This window comes from Cynocephalus volans, chromosome 6 (assembly GCF_027409185.1).
Source record: "Cynocephalus volans isolate mCynVol1 chromosome 6, mCynVol1.pri, whole genome shotgun sequence".
NCBI lineage: Eukaryota > Metazoa > Chordata > Mammalia > Dermoptera > Cynocephalidae > Cynocephalus > Cynocephalus volans.
This window is the reverse complement of record NC_084465.1, coordinates 139,927,472-139,945,116: the sequence shown is the minus strand read 5'-3', so window position 1 is coordinate 139,945,116 and position 17,645 is coordinate 139,927,472. Positions and strand designations below refer to the sequence as shown.

The 17,645-nt window shown below is 36.9% G+C and overlaps 1 protein-coding gene and 1 non-coding gene across 2 annotated transcripts in view; both read left to right on the top strand.

Moving 5' to 3' along the window:
- NEBL (nebulette) overlaps positions 1-16,806 on the top strand; it is a 96,602-nt gene extending 79,796 nt beyond the window's left edge. Inside the window, 2 exon segments of the mRNA XM_063101140.1 lie at positions 14,534-14,640; positions 16,177-16,806. Of these exon segments, the coding sequence (XP_062957210.1) occupies positions 14,534-14,640; positions 16,177-16,353 (284 nt within the window). The 3' untranslated portion in view covers positions 16,354-16,806.
- On the top strand, positions 2,221-2,384 carry LOC134381436 (U1 spliceosomal RNA). The gene has a single exon (XR_010024018.1). It is a non-coding gene; the product is annotated as a U1 spliceosomal RNA (small nuclear RNA).
- Positions 16,807-17,645: the final 839 nt, after the last annotated feature.

Genomic DNA, 17,645 nt, shown 5'->3' with positions numbered 1-17,645 from the left:
GATATTGGCAGTTTTGTTTACTGTTGTATCTGCAGCTCTTAGAATTAGCACTTAGCATATACTTGATGAAGGAATAAATGGCCAAATTAATATTTTAAAAACTAGGACTAAAAAGATAAGTATATGTAAGTATAATTGTTTTTATAAAATAAAATTCTATTGTGGAATGCTTTCAAGGAAATACTTACATTTTTGTTTTGATGATGTTTTGATGTATTTCAATGACATTAAAGCGTGCGTGTGTGTGTGTGTGTGTGTGTGTGTGTGTGTGTGTGTGTGTGTGTGTGTGTGTGTTGTCTGGTGGGGAAGGGAAGAAGTAGTATCCATGACTTCTTGGTGGCTTTGAAATTTAGGATCCCCTTTGAAATGCATGCTCTGTTGGGCTCTGGTAAGAGGTGCCGATTGACTCCATAGAAAGAGACTTTTGTGGTGATGACAGCTGATGGAAGTCTTTAGTGTCATTAGCAGTGACAGTCAGTCATATGTATGTGTTTATATTCTATCCAAGAAATTGAAAAGAACTTTATGACAACATTCATTAGGGGTAAAATGAAGAAAAAAGAAAATCTTAAGTATCTAGAAATGTTATTTTTCTTCGAGATTTTGTTGATTTCTTTAAATTTGGATTAGAATTTTATGTGATAGAATGTTTTATGTCCCAGAAAGATGTTTTTTAATGGTCGGTTGTCTCTCCACTGTCGAGGTGGCATGTGTAGCAGCACTGTCCTGCAGTGGACAGGACCCTGAGCAGGGGACAGGACATTGGACTTAAGTCTTACTGCTCTCACTACTTGGTCTGGGTTCTTGAGGAGGTACTTTAACTTTATTACGCTCAGATTTTGCATCTGTAACAAGAATGGTGTAGAACAAGAAGCTTCCTAAGACATTTTATATTTCTTGAGCTAAGTGCCATAATTTAAAATAAACTCTTATTTTTCTTTCCTCTCCTTCTATGTATGAGAATGTGCTTATGTTCTGAAAGTGATGTTTTCCTTCGTGAATTAGATGGCTGGGCTTTATGAGAGTTATAGTTTTAGGGTCCTTCTTATGAGTTAGAGGAAATTCTGATTGTTAGGACAAAGGGTTAAACCATCAGCTCATTTCCTTGAGGCAAAAGTAATGTTTTCATCATTCACATTTGGTTTTCATGAGCATTAACATAGAAGCTTTCTCCTTTAAGTTTTCATCATTGTTTTAGTTACGTATTTCTCATGATATTTTCCCATCTTGCTTTGATTGCTGAATATTTTTATTTTCTTATGTGATTTCCTTGGGCTTTCTTTACTTTTCAGTCTGCTTTCCAATGTATTACATTACCAAAGGGTTTTCATTTTACATCTCTACTGTGTTACTTTGGTTCAATAACTGAGGCTTTTATTTAAACTTCATCCAATTTTGTTTTGATTCTTGAGAAGTATTATTTGAAGTTATCTTTATTGCCTTTTGGTATGAGATTAGTTTAACTTGGTTTTCATCTGACACACAGTTCCTGTAGTGGAAATAATCCTGATGGTTTCTGCTGATTTCCCTGTGAGGTTTTCTTTGATCTTTGTGTTAGTCTTTAATTTAGTGCCTACAACATGTACCTGCTACTACTTTTTATTTGTTTGGTTTTCTTTAACTCATGGTTTACTGTGAGTATTTTTCTGTGTTGGCGATTTCACCCAGTGTTTACCCTCCTCGGTTTGAAATTGTGTTCAGTTTTGCTCTAGGTATTTTACGTGTCTCTGTTTTCCTCTACAGCACAAAAGGGTAAGAGAATGTGTTGGGAAATGAAAAACAGATGCACTTTTCAAAACAGGCATTTTCAGTTTTCCAACCTTGTGAACTTTCCTATTTTGCTGGGAAAGAATCTTATTGGGATGACCTGGTCTTGCCTTGACTGACTGAAAGCAAGTTTCTGAATTCTGTGGCAGTGCTTATAACGCACTTCATCCCAGGTAAAATGTCTTCAAAATAGTTTAAGTTGCAAGAGGTGCTTCAGTAGTACATTCTGGAACTTTCAGTATATCATCCATAGCGTGCCAAGAGGGCACTGCACCGATTAGGTAGCCAATTGCCCTGGTGTTTTACTGGTACCCATAATTCCGTCTGTCCATTCCCTAAACATTTATCTAGTATTTCCCATATGTGTGAGATGCTGGGAACACAAAAATAAAAGACATAGTTATTGTCTTCAAAGAATTCACATTCTTGTGGGTGAACCAGGTACATGAAACCATCGTGCCCAGGCAGGGGAGATACCATGATTGCAAAGGTTTTTTCCCCCGGGGTGGGGTTTACCCATTGCACTTTGGATGTGCTGACCCTCCTGATTTCCCCAAATGTGGGAAACTCGGCTGCATAATGTGTGGCAGTGGGAACATGCATTCACTCTTTTCCCTGGGTGTTGTCGTGTGAAGGGCAGACTAGCTAGCTTTGTTGTCGGGAGCAATGTGTCCGTGCCTGGCATGATTCACGTGGATGTGACTTGCTCTCCCCCTGTATGTGTGACACTCGCTTGTGCTTGCTTCCTTTTTGCAGTTTTGCCGGGCCTCTTGGTAGTGATTTTGCTCAAATTACTGTGTCTGCTGCACTTCCTAAGGTCAGTGAAAGTCCTAGTGTGTTTATATGACCCGCAGAGCCGTCTATCACATTGTCCCTGTGCTTTGTCATAGGGTTCAAGGGAACATTTGCAGGATTTCTGTGCTTGGAGGTGATGGTGTACTCACCTCAAAGAGCAAGGTAGCCAGAAACACAAGCAGTGAGTTAAAAACAAAAACAGAAGACCACCGTGCCCAGGAAGTCATTGTGCCTATGGCATATTGTTAGAAGTAGCCGGTGGAGAAATGGGAAGGGAGTGTCTTAGGTAGAAACATGGCGTGTAAACGTGCATTGCACATTGGGAACTTGGCGTAGTTTGGCCCATCTGAAGCCCCAGGGCTGCATGTATTTAGGAGCCTGGCTGAGGAACAAGCCCAGAACCAGAGTGTGGGCAGTACTGAGCCACATTCTCGGCAGAGCCAGCGTTGCATTGGACATAATCCCAGTGTTACTTTCCTTGGGCTTTATCTGCGGGACACTTAGAGGCTATTCAGAAGACCAGTTTCTAGACTTGGAGGAAAGTTGGGTCACTTCCTTAGAGATTTAATCCACTCTGGAAGCTTTTCTAAGAATCCGGTTTACATTGGATGATTTAGATTCTACCAAGAGAATTGACTCCTTGGGTATCAAGAGACCAGTAGGCCTTCTTAGTGATGCTCTAGAGGGGCTCATAGTGTAGAAACAGCACTGTGGATTTTTATTTCATATTCCACAACCTCTCTTGTTGTTGAAATTTGTCGTTTACATAGGAGAGCAGAAAAATCAAAACCAAAGCTCCTTCCTACCCTAGTAACTCTCAGACTCCAGACAAAATTTCCAACTGCTTGATGTTTAAAAGGTGTCTCAAATCTTATGTCTGAAACCAAATCTTATTTCCTAACTTCCCCACCAAAATAACAAACCCTCCTGTTCTTACCTGTGCATTTGCCATCTCAGCTGACGACACGATCATTCATCCTTATTCTCAGGCAAAAGCCTTGGGATCATTCGCACCACTTTTCTTCCTTCCAGGCTTCACATCTAATCCATCTGTAAGACTAATGGCTCTGTCTTCCAAACATTTCTGTGCCAAATCTGGCCACATCTCACCACTGCACTGCACCCGGAGTGAATCGGCATCCTGTCTCACTGCGATTGCAGAAAGGGGTGCCTGGTCTTTGTAATTCCATCCTTGCCCCTATCGGTCTGGCCTCCACCCAGCTTCCAAAGCAATCCTTTGAAAAGTTACATCTGATCTCATTATACCTTGTTCCAAATCTCCAATGGCTTCTGATCACGTGTAGACTAATACCCAAAATCCACGATCCACAAGCCATTGCATGGTCTGGCCCTTGGCCATGTCTCTGATTTCATCTTCCACTAGCCACCTTGCCCCAGCCACACAGACCTCCTGGCTGTTTTAGCATGTCGGGCTTTCTCCCATTTGGGGCTTTTGTAATCACTGGTCCCTTTGCCTGGAACACTCTCTCCCAGCTGTTTTTGTGACTTGCTCACAGAAAGACTTTCCTTGACCACTGTACCTAGAAATCACTCAACTCCCATACACCCATAACTCTCTATCCTCTTACCCTGTTTTATTTTTCTCCATAATTCTTTTTACTGCTGTCCTCAGTAGGGACCTAACAAAGGGAAGTTCCCATCAGAATTCTGAAATCTATACTTTCTTTACTGCAGCTTCCATCACAGTGTACTTTAGTTTATTGTTAGATCATTAACTCCATGGAGACAGAGAATAAATGTGCCATTTTTAGCTTCCTCCCAGTACCTAGCACAAGACCAGGAGTGCTCAGAGAGTAAATGGTAAAGGAAAGGAGATAAAATGCAAGAACAGCTTGTCTCGTGCCTAGGCTCAGCAAAGACCTGCAGGATGTGTCCTAAGTTCCTAAGGACAATAGCCTTCATTATAATTTAAATTTGCTGTTAAATTGAGAACAGAAATATTAAACACAGGTACAATATAATAATAAACTGTTAAAATGTTTTGAAAGAGACAACTATGCATCCAACCAGCAGTGTTTCAAAATCTCTTTTAATAGGAATAATGTCCGTGAAGTCACAATCCTTTGCCCAATATTTGCATTAATTTTTCTGTCGATTTTCTTTTGCCATTGAGGATTTATGCTTTAATTTACAGATGGCATTCTGCCCCTCATTCAGGGTTATTGGTTTTCAACCACAAGCATAATTTTAAAATTAGAGAACCAGAACAACCTACTAGAAAATATACTCCTGGAAAAGGGAACCCCGGTACACTGTCCGTGGGAATGTAAATTGGTACAGTTATTATGGAAAACAGTCGGGAGTTTCCTAAAGAAATTAAAAGTAGAACTACCATGTGACCAGCAATCCTTCTTCTGGGCGTATTTCAAAAGGAGATGAAATCATCACCTTGTAAAGACATCTTCACTCCCATGTTCTTTGCAGCATTATTCACAATAGCCAAGATATAGAAACAACCTAAGTGTCCAGAGACAAATAAATGGAGAAAGAAAATGTGGTATATATACATGTAATGGAATATTATTTAGCCTTAACAAAGAAGGAGATCCTGCCATTTGCCCCGATGTGGATAGACCTGGAGGACATTATCCTAAGTGAAATAAACCAGACACAGAAAGAAAAATATGCATGATCTCGCTTATAAGTGGGATCTAAAAAAAAAAGTCAGATATACACAGAGAATAAATCAGTGGTTACCATTGGGGAAGGAAAGGAAATGCAGAGATATAGGTCCAATGATACAAATTAACAGATATGTAGGATGAACAATGAGATCTAATGAACAACATGAGGACTATGGTTAATAAAATTGCATTGTATTGGGGATTTTTCTTAAATAAGTAGATTTTAGCTGCTCTTGTCCCACACACAAAAGTGACTATGTGGGATGGTAGACGGGTTAATCTGCTTCGCTATGGTATACGTATCTCATAACATCGTGTTGTAAACTTCAAATATACCCAATAAAAATTATTTAAAAGAAAGAAAAAGAAAATACACTCGTGATTTAGTACTATTTATTCTCATTTATAATACACGTGTTAGTATTTGTATGTTAGCCACTACTTAAGTTTTCTGATTACTGATTGGTGACCCTCAACTGCCCCCCCAATCCAACTCCTTCGTAGTCTGACTTCTACAAAGAAAATGCATTCAACAAGAGAATTTCAGTTGTGTTATTTCCCAAAGGTATTTGAGTGTTATTTCCAAACTGGGTTTGAGAAGTTTGCTAACATCTGTCAAAAAAATGGATGTTTTAGTATCTTTATTTAAGGTCAGGGAGACTTGGAGAACTGATGATGGAAATGCTTAATTTCTATGGTGAAACTAATCAATAGAAAGATGAATTATTCTTTTATAATGTAAAATCCAGTTAGTAGATTATCACATGATTATATTTAACATCTAGCCAGTACATCTAGACTGTATAAAAAAGCAAGCATTATAAATTATTAGAAAGTTTTTATTAGTTCTATTACTCTCTCTAGAAAAAGTTTCAGGCTTCTGGTTGAATTTGAAGTCCTTAGAGAAACTCATATTTCTACTGTCATTGGAAACAGAATGAAAGAAATGTCATGTTTCTTTTTCTGAAAGTGAAGTTGGGGAAAGGATCAAATACTAAAGAATAGCACTTGTTTCAGGAGGCACATGTGTCTTTCATTGATTTGCCATGATTCAATCAAAGGGTTCCTGTATGTGTATGAAGGAGAAACATCTGACATCTAAAGTAGCAAACAATAAAACACTGAAAATATGTTTCCTGTGAGGCTGAGTTGGTTGGGAAAAAGAGAAGTTTGGATCGTCAAGAAGGATATAAATGTGACTATAGCATATGTGTCCAGTGAGAAACTTTGTGGAAGAGCTTTATAAATTGTAAAGTAATACGATGTAAAAGAAAAGATATTCTTATTTTTCATATAATGGAACATTAGCAATAAGGATGAAAATGTTAGTTTTTGGTTTTTATAGATCAGAATTGATGCCCAAGTTGGAAAATAGACTGAATAGATATTTACATATATGTCTTATATGTAAAACAGTAAAGTCATAATATTATCTCTGCACTAACAAATTTCTCTGCTCTTTCCTATTTCTCCCACTTCCCGTTTCAAGCAGGTGCCCCACATTCTCTCGCTCCAAGCCCTAGGCTAGTAGGTCATGGGGATTGGATCCTGCCTTTACAGGAACTCTTTAAAATGTCCACAGGCTGGAAATGATGCAGCTGGGAATATTATATTGAGTTTCTGCACTTTGCTTGGTCATTGTCTCTTGCTGCCCAGGCTCTTTGTCACGTGTTTCATCTCTTGTGGCTAGATTCCCTACCCCTAATTGCGTGATCTTCCCCTGAGATATTCCTGATCTGCCCATGCTACATTTTTCAGACATCTGACCCTTGATCTTGATCTTGATCTTGCACCATCTACTTGACCCATGTGCACTAAACATGTTTACTAGTCTGTCAAGCTGTGACCTAGCTCCTGTCTAACCATCCTTATAATTATGTGCATTTGATCAGAATGACGTATTGCTGACCTCCTACATGACAGTGACTCTTCATACCTGCCCCAGCCATTCACCTTGAACATAGGGAACTTGGGCTCTAGGAGACCCAGATAATCATTTACATTCATTTTCCCACATTTGTCGATTTCCAAATCATGTCAGGAACACATTGAGTCATTTTTATGTGTGTTTATTGGTTGAAAAATATGCATGTGCTCACTCAGCAATGTAATCAATATGGAGATGAGTCTATATGTGATATTGAATGTGGCTTATCACCAAAGATATCTAATGTAAAACTACATTTGTGAATTTCTTGTGGATTGACGATATTACCTAAGAGTTGGTATTTGAATTGAAAAGAAAAAAACAAATGCATAGTCCAGTTTTAAGTCTTTAAAAATATGTCACATATTTTATATATAATATATGTGTCTATGTGTCCAATAAGTATTTACAGAACATCCTCTGCAATGGCATAATGAGAATTTTTTTCATTGTACTTGTGTAACGAATCTTCATATGAGAGATTGATTTATACAACATTAGCAGTAGTATTCACTTAGGAAAACTGGGATTTGCTGTGAGCCGATGACAGTCGTGGTGTAATTGGTCCACAAGCCAGTCTTAGTAATACGGCTTACATCAATGGAAACAGCATCTCTGTCTTTCTGCCATTGTTACATTCCTTATTGCATTCATCTTATCAAAGAACTACCTAAAGTTATGTAGTTATTGTTAGGAAACTACATACATATCCACTGTACCTTCCTTTAGTTTCCTTTTTGTTTTGTTTTGGGGGATAGCACATGGGAGCAGTATGCACCCAGATATGTATAATATGGATTTTGTGTCGTGGAAATATTATTAAAGACTCTATAATCTGGGGCAGAAATTATTTCCTTTTCCCTTAGTGACAATCCTGCTTATATTTGTGATTTGAATTATAGTTACAAGACAGGGAGTTTATACTAGCTTAGATAGCTAAAGTGAGAAACAAATCTGAAAAAAAAATGCAAGTTAAAATTCAAATCTAAATGTAGGAGCAAAATGGCTAGATTATTCTGAAGCAAAATAGCTGAAATTCTTTAATCTGAAGCTATCTAGTTCTATTTAAACCATATTATGTCTTAGCTGAGTTCTGACAGAGAACATTCACAGACATTTTTCTAGAGAAAATATTTTTATGTATATTGCATTTTCTTAAAATAGATTTGCAGGTTTCACAACAATGTGAATGAACTAATGCTAGAGAACTATATACTTAAAAATGGTGAAAATGATACATTTTATGATATGTATATTTTACCACCAGAAAAAGAGATTTGTAATTTTAAAGTAATAGTGGTAATAATTTTATTACTATAATATAGTAATATTCTGTATTACTGTAGGTATAACATATTACTTATAGTAATAGCAATAAAAGATAGCTAAGACTAGAAAATTAAAACAAGGATAATGTAGAAGTCTAGAAAGAGAACATTAATTGTTAGAAACCTAGCAATGGCTTAAGAGATAACTTTTGATTTTGCAAAGACATATTTTGGCTTAACAGTCTCCCTTTCCTCTCAGATGGTGACTAAGTCCTGCTCTGGTGAGCCCCCAGGAAGTGGGGTTCCCTCTCCTTGGAGCCTCACGGTGCTTGCTCTACCAGGAGTGTTGCATGTTCAGTGTTGCATGTTAATGTTGCTTTGTGTTGCTTCACCCCCCATGGATTTGTCACCCCACTTCCCCTGGGTGATGGAGACGCAAAGGATTACTCAAAGCCCATCTCTTCTGAGCAGTGAGAGGCCCCGAAGTAGTTACTCTCCCGCAGGAACCCTCAAGAGAGAGGGATCCCTTCCTTGGGAAATTAACACCGAATTGGGGTTCTCTTCCTGCATTTATTTTCCAGACCAGGAAGTTACAGGAAAAGACATAGGTGGGGTTATAGTTTAACAGTATAGGCTGGTAACTTTCAGTGAAACAAACCAGATGACATTCCAGTAAGGCAATTAAGTGGTCCTATCAATAACAATTTGATCTTAGCAAACATTCCTTCTTAACAGCAATTTCTCAGTATCTTTACATTATCAATCAGTAACTAGTCTGTCTTTGAGCCAGCAACCTGCTGTGCCACAATCCTTACCTTGCAACAGAGACTTATGGCCTGAGGGAAATTTCCTGTCCTTGCAAGGTCAATATTTGAAACTGCAAGGCTTTGGAAAACCAGGCCCTGTGAAGTCCATATATTTTATAGTATATTCCACATGTTAACCTTTGAATTTTTCTACAATGAGGTTCCTCTTGACTCAGATTTCTTCTCACAATTCTTTGTTGTTTCTTGAGTTCCTAGGTTAAACATCTGCCTCCACAGATATAGCAAACAAGGCACTGGGGGAGAGAGGGAGTTTGGGACTAGCATGTTTAACCTAGGGCCTTGTATGACCCTAAATTTCTGACAGATGGGGGAAGGGGAGCTGACAGTAGCTCAGTAGTTCTTCACTATGTTGTCCATGTGAATCACCTGGGAGATTTGAAAAATTAACACCAATATCCAGTTTCCCCTACTGCCACCTGAGATGCTGATTTAATTGGTCTTAGGGACCTGGAGACATAGTATGGTTTTAAGAGATCCCAGGTGAATTTAACAGGCAGCCAGGGTTGAAACCCTGGCAAGTAACTAATCCTTCTTCTGTCCTCTGTCCTTAACCTCCTCTCCTTTCCACAATTCATTGCCCCTGCTGGAACTGAAGGTTTAATACATAAAATAGTTAATGATTGCTTTTATTTTTACATATGCTTTCCAAAGTTTAAGCGATATTGTTTTGTATCGCCATGATGCTGAGGCATGACTTTAACACTTGGTAGCTTTAACTCAATTGTAGGTCGTCATTTCATTTTTATGTTAAAGTCTTTTTAATTTTTGTTCTGCAGCAAGCCTGTTTCTTAGGCAGTTGTCTGTTCACAGTTTATCAAGAACCAACAAACTAACGCCTAGAGGCAATCAGCTTGTTTCTGTTTTCTGTAGGAAAGGAAAAGAATTTTCTACAGCGCTAAGAATTCTCTTAGATTAAAAAATAGCATCTTGTTGCTGGATTTAGGCATCAGTTTTGTGGATTTAGTTCCCACGTAACAGTTTGTGCAGAGAATCGATGCCACGAGGACTTGAGGCTGCGACATGAAACTCTAATGACACGTGTTAAGAGCTATTTGAGCAAAAGATGAACCCAGCCACCTTGCTCATGGACTCCATGACATCTGGTTAGGATCTAGCTCACTATTTAATATTTACTTCAAAATGAGTAGCGTCTTCATACTTTCTGTTTTAGAAATTTCCCTCTGTTTACCTAAATAGAGATTCTTTGTCTCAAAACCAAAAACAAAACCTCAGTAAGGTCTTTGACGTGCACTAGCTCATAAAAACAGCGTCAAATGTTAGAAAATATGACAAAAATTTTATTGTATCCTTTACTCTTTAGTGGAAAGTTCTGAAGCATGATTTTTTCCTTATTCTGGACTGTTAAAAAAGAAAGACTATAAGAAAAACTCCAAAATTATTTTCTCTGTTCACGTTGTATTTATAGTTAGTCGATAAAGTCCTTCCTTCTTTGTTGGCCTTCAGAATTTGGCCATCTACTGAAGCTCTGTAGTTACTGTGCCGTTTTCAAGACCTCCACTTTGTCTTTAGTGGCTTGAGACCTTTATTGTGGCCTTTACTCCACAGAGATAATTGTTCTGGTGCCTTCCTGCTTAATCTCTCAGACTTTTTAAAAATTCTGTAAAGTGGGAACAGAACCTATTTAAGACAGCCGTAATAATTAAATGACAACATACAAAGCACCATGTACACCGAGGACACAAATAATACTCATTTCTCTTCTTTCACCCGCTCTGGGGACATCCCCCAAAGTGGGTTTCTTTTTGGATATTTTCCTCCCTCTATTGTGAGTGCAGTTCTGCGATTCATTTACTCTAATCTTTGTATATTTACATGTATTTCCTCCTTTTGCAGTGTCAGATTGTTAAACCTCTTAAAAATATCGTCTTCCTCCATTTTCACCTTCTGTTTTATGATCTTCATATCTACCCACTTCTTTATCTTGGTTTTATCTCCTTTTGTTTTAAGAATAAACATTAAATAGAAAATATTAGTATTGGCTGTTTGTGGAAGAATGTTATTGGGCAGTACAAGAGACATTTGGTTTTATAAATAAATATAAACATTTATTTCAAATAGAGCCTGAAACACTTAGAGCTTTAGTCGGCTTCCAGACCTTTGGTCAATAAATCTTACCAATGTGAAATGAAAGTTGAGTCACACTTCTGTGTTTTGTTGTTGCCTTAGGGTAATGAAAGCTGTTGTTTTGTGGCTTTAATGTTACTGAAATAAAAAAAAAAACAAAACACTCAAACCTAAGACTCTTGGGTTGGAAAACCATTATACCTTATCATCATCCATCTTTACCAATGCTAATGGAACCTGACTACGAGTTTAAGTAAAGTCCTTGTTTTGTTGTAAAATTAACCTAGCATCTTGCTTTTTGCAAAATCCTCTGAATTCCATATTTTCATGGAAGAAATTTCATACATGGAATAGCTAGCTATGTTTCAAACAAATTCTTAATAAACCCAATTTCCACAGCCATTGCTTTAAATTTTCTCTTGCTTGTTTTACCTATGTTTCCAAAAAAGCATTTGTGTAGCATAACAGAAAAGCAATGTTCATGCCTCTTATTAAACTGGCATTTGCTTTTAAGTTGATTCTTCTAGGCTCTCAGTTAAGTTTTTCATGGCCCTAATAGGAGCTTCCTAAAAACTCTTTTATTGCTCCAGGTATAAAGTAAATAACGATGTTTCATAACCCCAAAAGAACTTTTTAAGTAATGCGGCCAGAGAGGAAATGAGAATAGTCAATAAAGGCATGAGGAGAAACTGTAAAGGTGAGATGGATTATTTCGAGGTTTCTCATTTAAAACTCTCCCCTGCTCTCCCCAATCCACACATATTTAGGACTAATACATTACTTTCTTTTCTTGCCGTACTCGACAGTAGCTACACATTCCCTTTGAAGGTCAGTTATGAGCCATTGAGTAGGCATAAATAGACCTGTTTTTTGAAAGCCAAAATTAGAGAAAATTAGGCAACATTCTTGAATTGTGACTATTTACTGGCACTAAATTGTGATTGTGATGCAAACTATGTGAGCATAAATGTGTTACCAGTCTGAAATAACATATTTTTCCATATTTTTACTGTCCTTCCCTGAAGGTTTTTTTCCCAAAATATTTTAAGATGGTCATACTTAACTCTGTACATCAAAATTTCACGTTCATAGTTAAAATAGTATAGCAATGGATTAGAATTTAACTTTTAAGTAGATTTATACAGATGTTTATATTTAATCTTCAAAACTTACAAATAAATCCAAGTAATAAGTAATGAAAAAATGACTTGTTTAAGTGGTTAAAAACCAGTTTAGGACTACCAGTCCTGGGTACGCAGTCTGAGTCACTGACTTATACATTTCATTGGAAATGCCCTAAGTATTCAGAGCCATTTCCTTAATTGAGTACAGGGCCAGGTGCCCAGCCCACCACAGCTCTAGGAAGGCAGTTGATTTTGTCATTCTTCTTCTGCCTGGCGTGCCTTGAACAAAGTGGACAGTGATCATTATTGTCAACATTTATGGAGGCTTTCTATGTGACAGAAAATGCAGTAAGCCCTATGCACCCACGAACTAATAAATATTTGCTGAGATCTTGGGGAGTGAGTAAGCACATGGTCAGTGCTTCCAACACTCTTTTACTCAGCTAATTAAGTGGGCCTGCATATTTATGGGAATTTCATTATTTTTTCTCCATGAGTAAATTTTGACAATACCCTTGACGTTAAATATTTCAATTGAGTTGTTAATGTTAAAAAGTGCTGTTTTCTGAAATATTTGATGTCTAATGATGTTTTAATAACTTTACTTAATTTAATTGTAGTATATTTACTATAATTCGAGCTGAAGATCTTGGCAATTTCTCTTTGATGCCACATCTGGACATGAAACACAATTTGTAACAACATTGTAAGATAAATTCACTCAAGAACTATTTTTAAAAAATCCCCATTCAATCTAATATCATTATCATCTGGAGAACACATTAATGATTTGTAATTTTCTGATGATGAAACTTCTTTCAAGTGTTGATGATCTCACATATCATTAGAGTGAATTTGCCATTTATTAAATATTAATATTCATAACAACCAATAATTACATCTGCTTATTTTTTTTGTTATAAAAACTGTACTGCTGAAGTCAACCCATTGTAATTTCTTTATATACTCAACCTGATTAAGCAAAATTCGCAAATTATTTTATTTTATAGAACATATATCATGCAAGTTTTACTAATGTATTGTGATTATTCAAAATGTAACAAAGGGCACACTACTAAAATATTCTCATTTATAGCCCATGTTTCTGGTTACAAATACATAAACATGGTCATGAGAAATACACACAAGCATATGTCTGCTATTTTGTGGGGTTTTAATCTAGCTTCTGTGTTGGTTTCTCTAGAATTCAGAGTTCTTCAAAATAGGAACTATGCCTTTTGAATGTTATAATTAGTGGTGAGGATAGCACAGACTGAGTGAACACTATTTTGATACGATTTTTTTTAATGTAGAAGGATAATGTTTATGAAATTCTTTAAATGACTTGGTTTACAAGGCTTTTGTAATATGTTCAGCTGACTTATTTAGTTTTGACTTACAGCCAAAATAAAATGGAGAATTCATATATGCTACATAAAGATTTCTTTAAAGAGTATAGACATTTTATTAACTGCCGAACAAACATGTTGCTAAACATATATTGTATTTAGCATCTTTGTAAAGGTAACATTCAATTGTATGCCTCAAAATATTGAGAGTATCCGTTACATGAGAAGTACCATGTAAAAAAAAAAAAAAAAAAGATTACATTTTCTTAAAAAAAAAAATCAGCCAAAAAAAAAAAATAAAAGAAAAGAAGTACCTACCCTGTAAAAACCTTTATACTCTCATTGGTTTGGCAATCCAATTAAATTCCTTTCAAATTCTTATTTTTATTTTGGAAAATGCCTAAAAGGATCACATCACCAAATAAAAACATGATTTTGATTAAAAGATTATGGGAAACTTTTGTTGTGTGTTTATGTTGTTTTAACATATAGCATCCGCAATAGACTAATAAAAACATTTAAAGTCTATTTTAACTGCATGCTAAAGTGATTTTCTCTATATTACTGAGATTGATACTAATCTTGAGATCATTCATGACACTGCTACCCACATTTCACGTGACTCTGAAAATGGCATTTTGTTTCAGAAGCTTCTAGCGGAGAATAAAGTCACTTTGGACTTGGGAGGGATATTTTGAGGCTAACTTTAAGGAATCTGTGTGTGTGTGTGTGTGCTTATTGTGCAGCACCTGTTCTTCCTGGAGCCTACCAGCAAAGCCATTCCCAAGGCTATGGGTACATGCACCAGACCAGCGTGTCATCCATGAGGTCCATGCAGCACTCACCAAATCTAGTAAGTGTCAGGTTGAAATGAAGCTTCTTATTTGGTCTTCTCATTTCACCTCCAAAACGTAAATGCACGAGCAGAGTGGAATTGAATATTGAGCATTTTCATATAAAGATAAATGATGATGCATTGCTATTTTTTGCAACTCTTTTGAAGGAAGCAAAGAACTTACAGAGGTAAACTGTTGAGAAAGGAAGGCATTCTTAAGCATTGTATAGATCGATAAAACATACAATGAATCTCCCAGTACGATATCCTAACTGTTACTTCATGATTGGTATTAGCCAATGATGGTCTTCATTTAGGCCTAAAAAGCACAGGTATTTGATGACCATACAAGTTGTATATCCTTTATCCAAAATGCTTGGGATGAGAAGGGTTTTGGATTTCAAACTTTTTCAGATTTTGTAATATTTGCATTATACTTACCAGTTGAGCATCCCTAATCTGAAAATCCAAAATCCAAAATGCTCCAATGAACATTTCCTTTGAGCGTCATGTTGATGCTTAAAAAGTTTTGGATTTTGGAGCATCGAGGATTTCACATTTTCAGACTAGGGACACTAAACCTGTATTAAACAATTTTGATGTTAGTCAAAATGACCACAAAAGTCTAAATGACATGACCAAAATATGTCTACAACATCCCCTATTGGAAATCTTGAAGTACTGATTCATTCATTAAATGTAAAGTTTGGAAGCAGTGTTGGGGATTGCCTAGGCACACTTGGTATCTTATGTGGGAATTGCTTCTCCAAGCCCTTGACACAGTTCCTTGGCCTTTGCCTGAACACTTAGAAACAGGTGACTCTTCTAAGCTGTAGGGTAACTTTAATTGCTCTAAAGTCCTTTATGTCCCAGTCAGTTTCCTCAGTCTGTGAATGCACTTGATGTTGAGTTGTCTGATGTTAACATTAGCTAAACTCTTAGCCTTAAAAGAAAACAAATATAGGAAAATTCAATTTAAAATTTCCTCATTAGAGCAAGGATGTAATTACATATACATCAATATTCAGAATATTTGTATGCTGAATTTCTATCACTGTGATATAAAAATCTATAAAATGAGTATGATTTTTTTTTTACTTGCTTCACATATTTTTAAGGGGAAACAAAAATTCTTAGCACCTATTTAAAAAGTTTATTGCTTCTTCCAGGTGGGGCTTGGACCTCTCTGCCTCTGTGGTGTGTTTTGTTCTCTGAAGAATGTGGAATATGGAGAATCTAAAGTTTCTGAAATTATCTGAAGCTGGGGGCAGTTGGCTTTACTGTTTCAAAGCCTACTTTTTGAGTGGCCAGCTAGTCTATTTAATGGTTTTCTTTATCCCCACTCTCCCCCACCAAATACTATACTTTTTGCTAGACTAGTACACTTGAGATCAACACAGCTAGACCCTAGGCTCTGGTTCATCCATTTCCAGAAATACATGTGCTTGGAAACATTTCTATTAGATATTTTATGTGTGGGTTGGTTTGTTGTGACTGGAGTTCATGGACGTACTATTTTGGAATTCATTGTATAATCCCATCTTCCTTTCTCAGAGGACCTACAGAGCCATGTACGATTACAGCGCCCAGGATGAAGATGAGGTCTCCTTCAGGGACGGCGACTACATTGTCAACGTGCAGCCCATCGATGACGGCTGGATGTATGGCACTGTGCAGAGAACCGGGAGGACGGGGATGCTCCCAGCAAATTACATTGAGTTTGTTAATTAATGATTTCTCCTTGCCCTTTGAGCTTTATTCTATGTATTCTAAACCTAATCTTTTTAAAAGGTAGAAGATACTTTTAAGACCACTTGGCAGTTATTTTACAATAATGTATCCTTCCTTTGACAATTAGACACACAGGTACCAGAAAGAAGGGATAGCTTCTAAGCTGAAAACAGCAGCATTTTCAGTAATTCCTATGAACAAAATCATTACTTCTGGAGACCTGGTGCTGCTAATTGTGTTTGTGGTTTCCTTTGATTGGCTATTGAACCCTTCTGGGAAATGTATTTTTGTAGACTTTAATAGAGATGTTGATTGTCCCTTAAACATAACGAGTATGTGAAACTTCTTAGCTGTCACTTTGGAATCACCAAAAGCCAATTCTCTTAACTCAGTAACATAGCCAATAATTTAAAAATTGTTTAGCTTTTGAGTCATTAGGCAACTTCCAATTCATGTGAAAATTGCCTAATATAATGTAAACAATGGCAGAATGACAGTCTGGTTAGAATTATATTGACTGGTGGCTTTAGGGACTTAGAAACGTCTACTGAACAGAGAAATTTCCTTGTTCCCTGGGCCAACTGGGGTCTATTTATTTCTCTTTTGTACCAAGTCATATCCTACTCTCTGTTTACATTCTGTGGACCTAAGTATCTGCTCAGGTCCACAGAATGTCAGGACCAAATAAGTAACTTCACAGTTACTCTGCAAAGGACAAATGTTAACATCATCTATATTATTTCCCTAGTAGTTTTTACCCTGTTGCATGTCATGTAGGTTCAAGCTTCTGTAACATAGGCAGCTGCACTGCCCATTCCTGTTATTAAAGCAAAAAGTGTGGCTGATATCTAAAAGCCCCCTTTTTCTCTAGCTGCCAGCTCATCAGAAAAACATATTTTGAAAAGTTGCTTGAGATTTCCCTGCCGCATTGCACTATAGTTTTGAAGGATTTACACCTTAGGAAATACAATGTATACTATAGTCAGTAAGTGATTTAGGTGTTTATTGAACAGCTTTCATTAGCCTAATGACACTATTGATTTAAAAGTGAAGAAAATTTAACAGAAGCCAGTGAAAAAGTGGACTATGGAGTGTGTTGGGGGGTGGGGGGGCGGGGAACCCGGCAAGCAAAGATATCAATTCCACATAGAGATGATCTGGTTTTTTATTTTGGAAAATGGTATTCAGATTCCAGAATGGAGATCTAACCATGAAACTAGTTAACCAAAAGACTTCCTTTCCACTTTCTGGTTTTTATTTTCTAAATCACCTTCAGGGATGAGATAAGAACA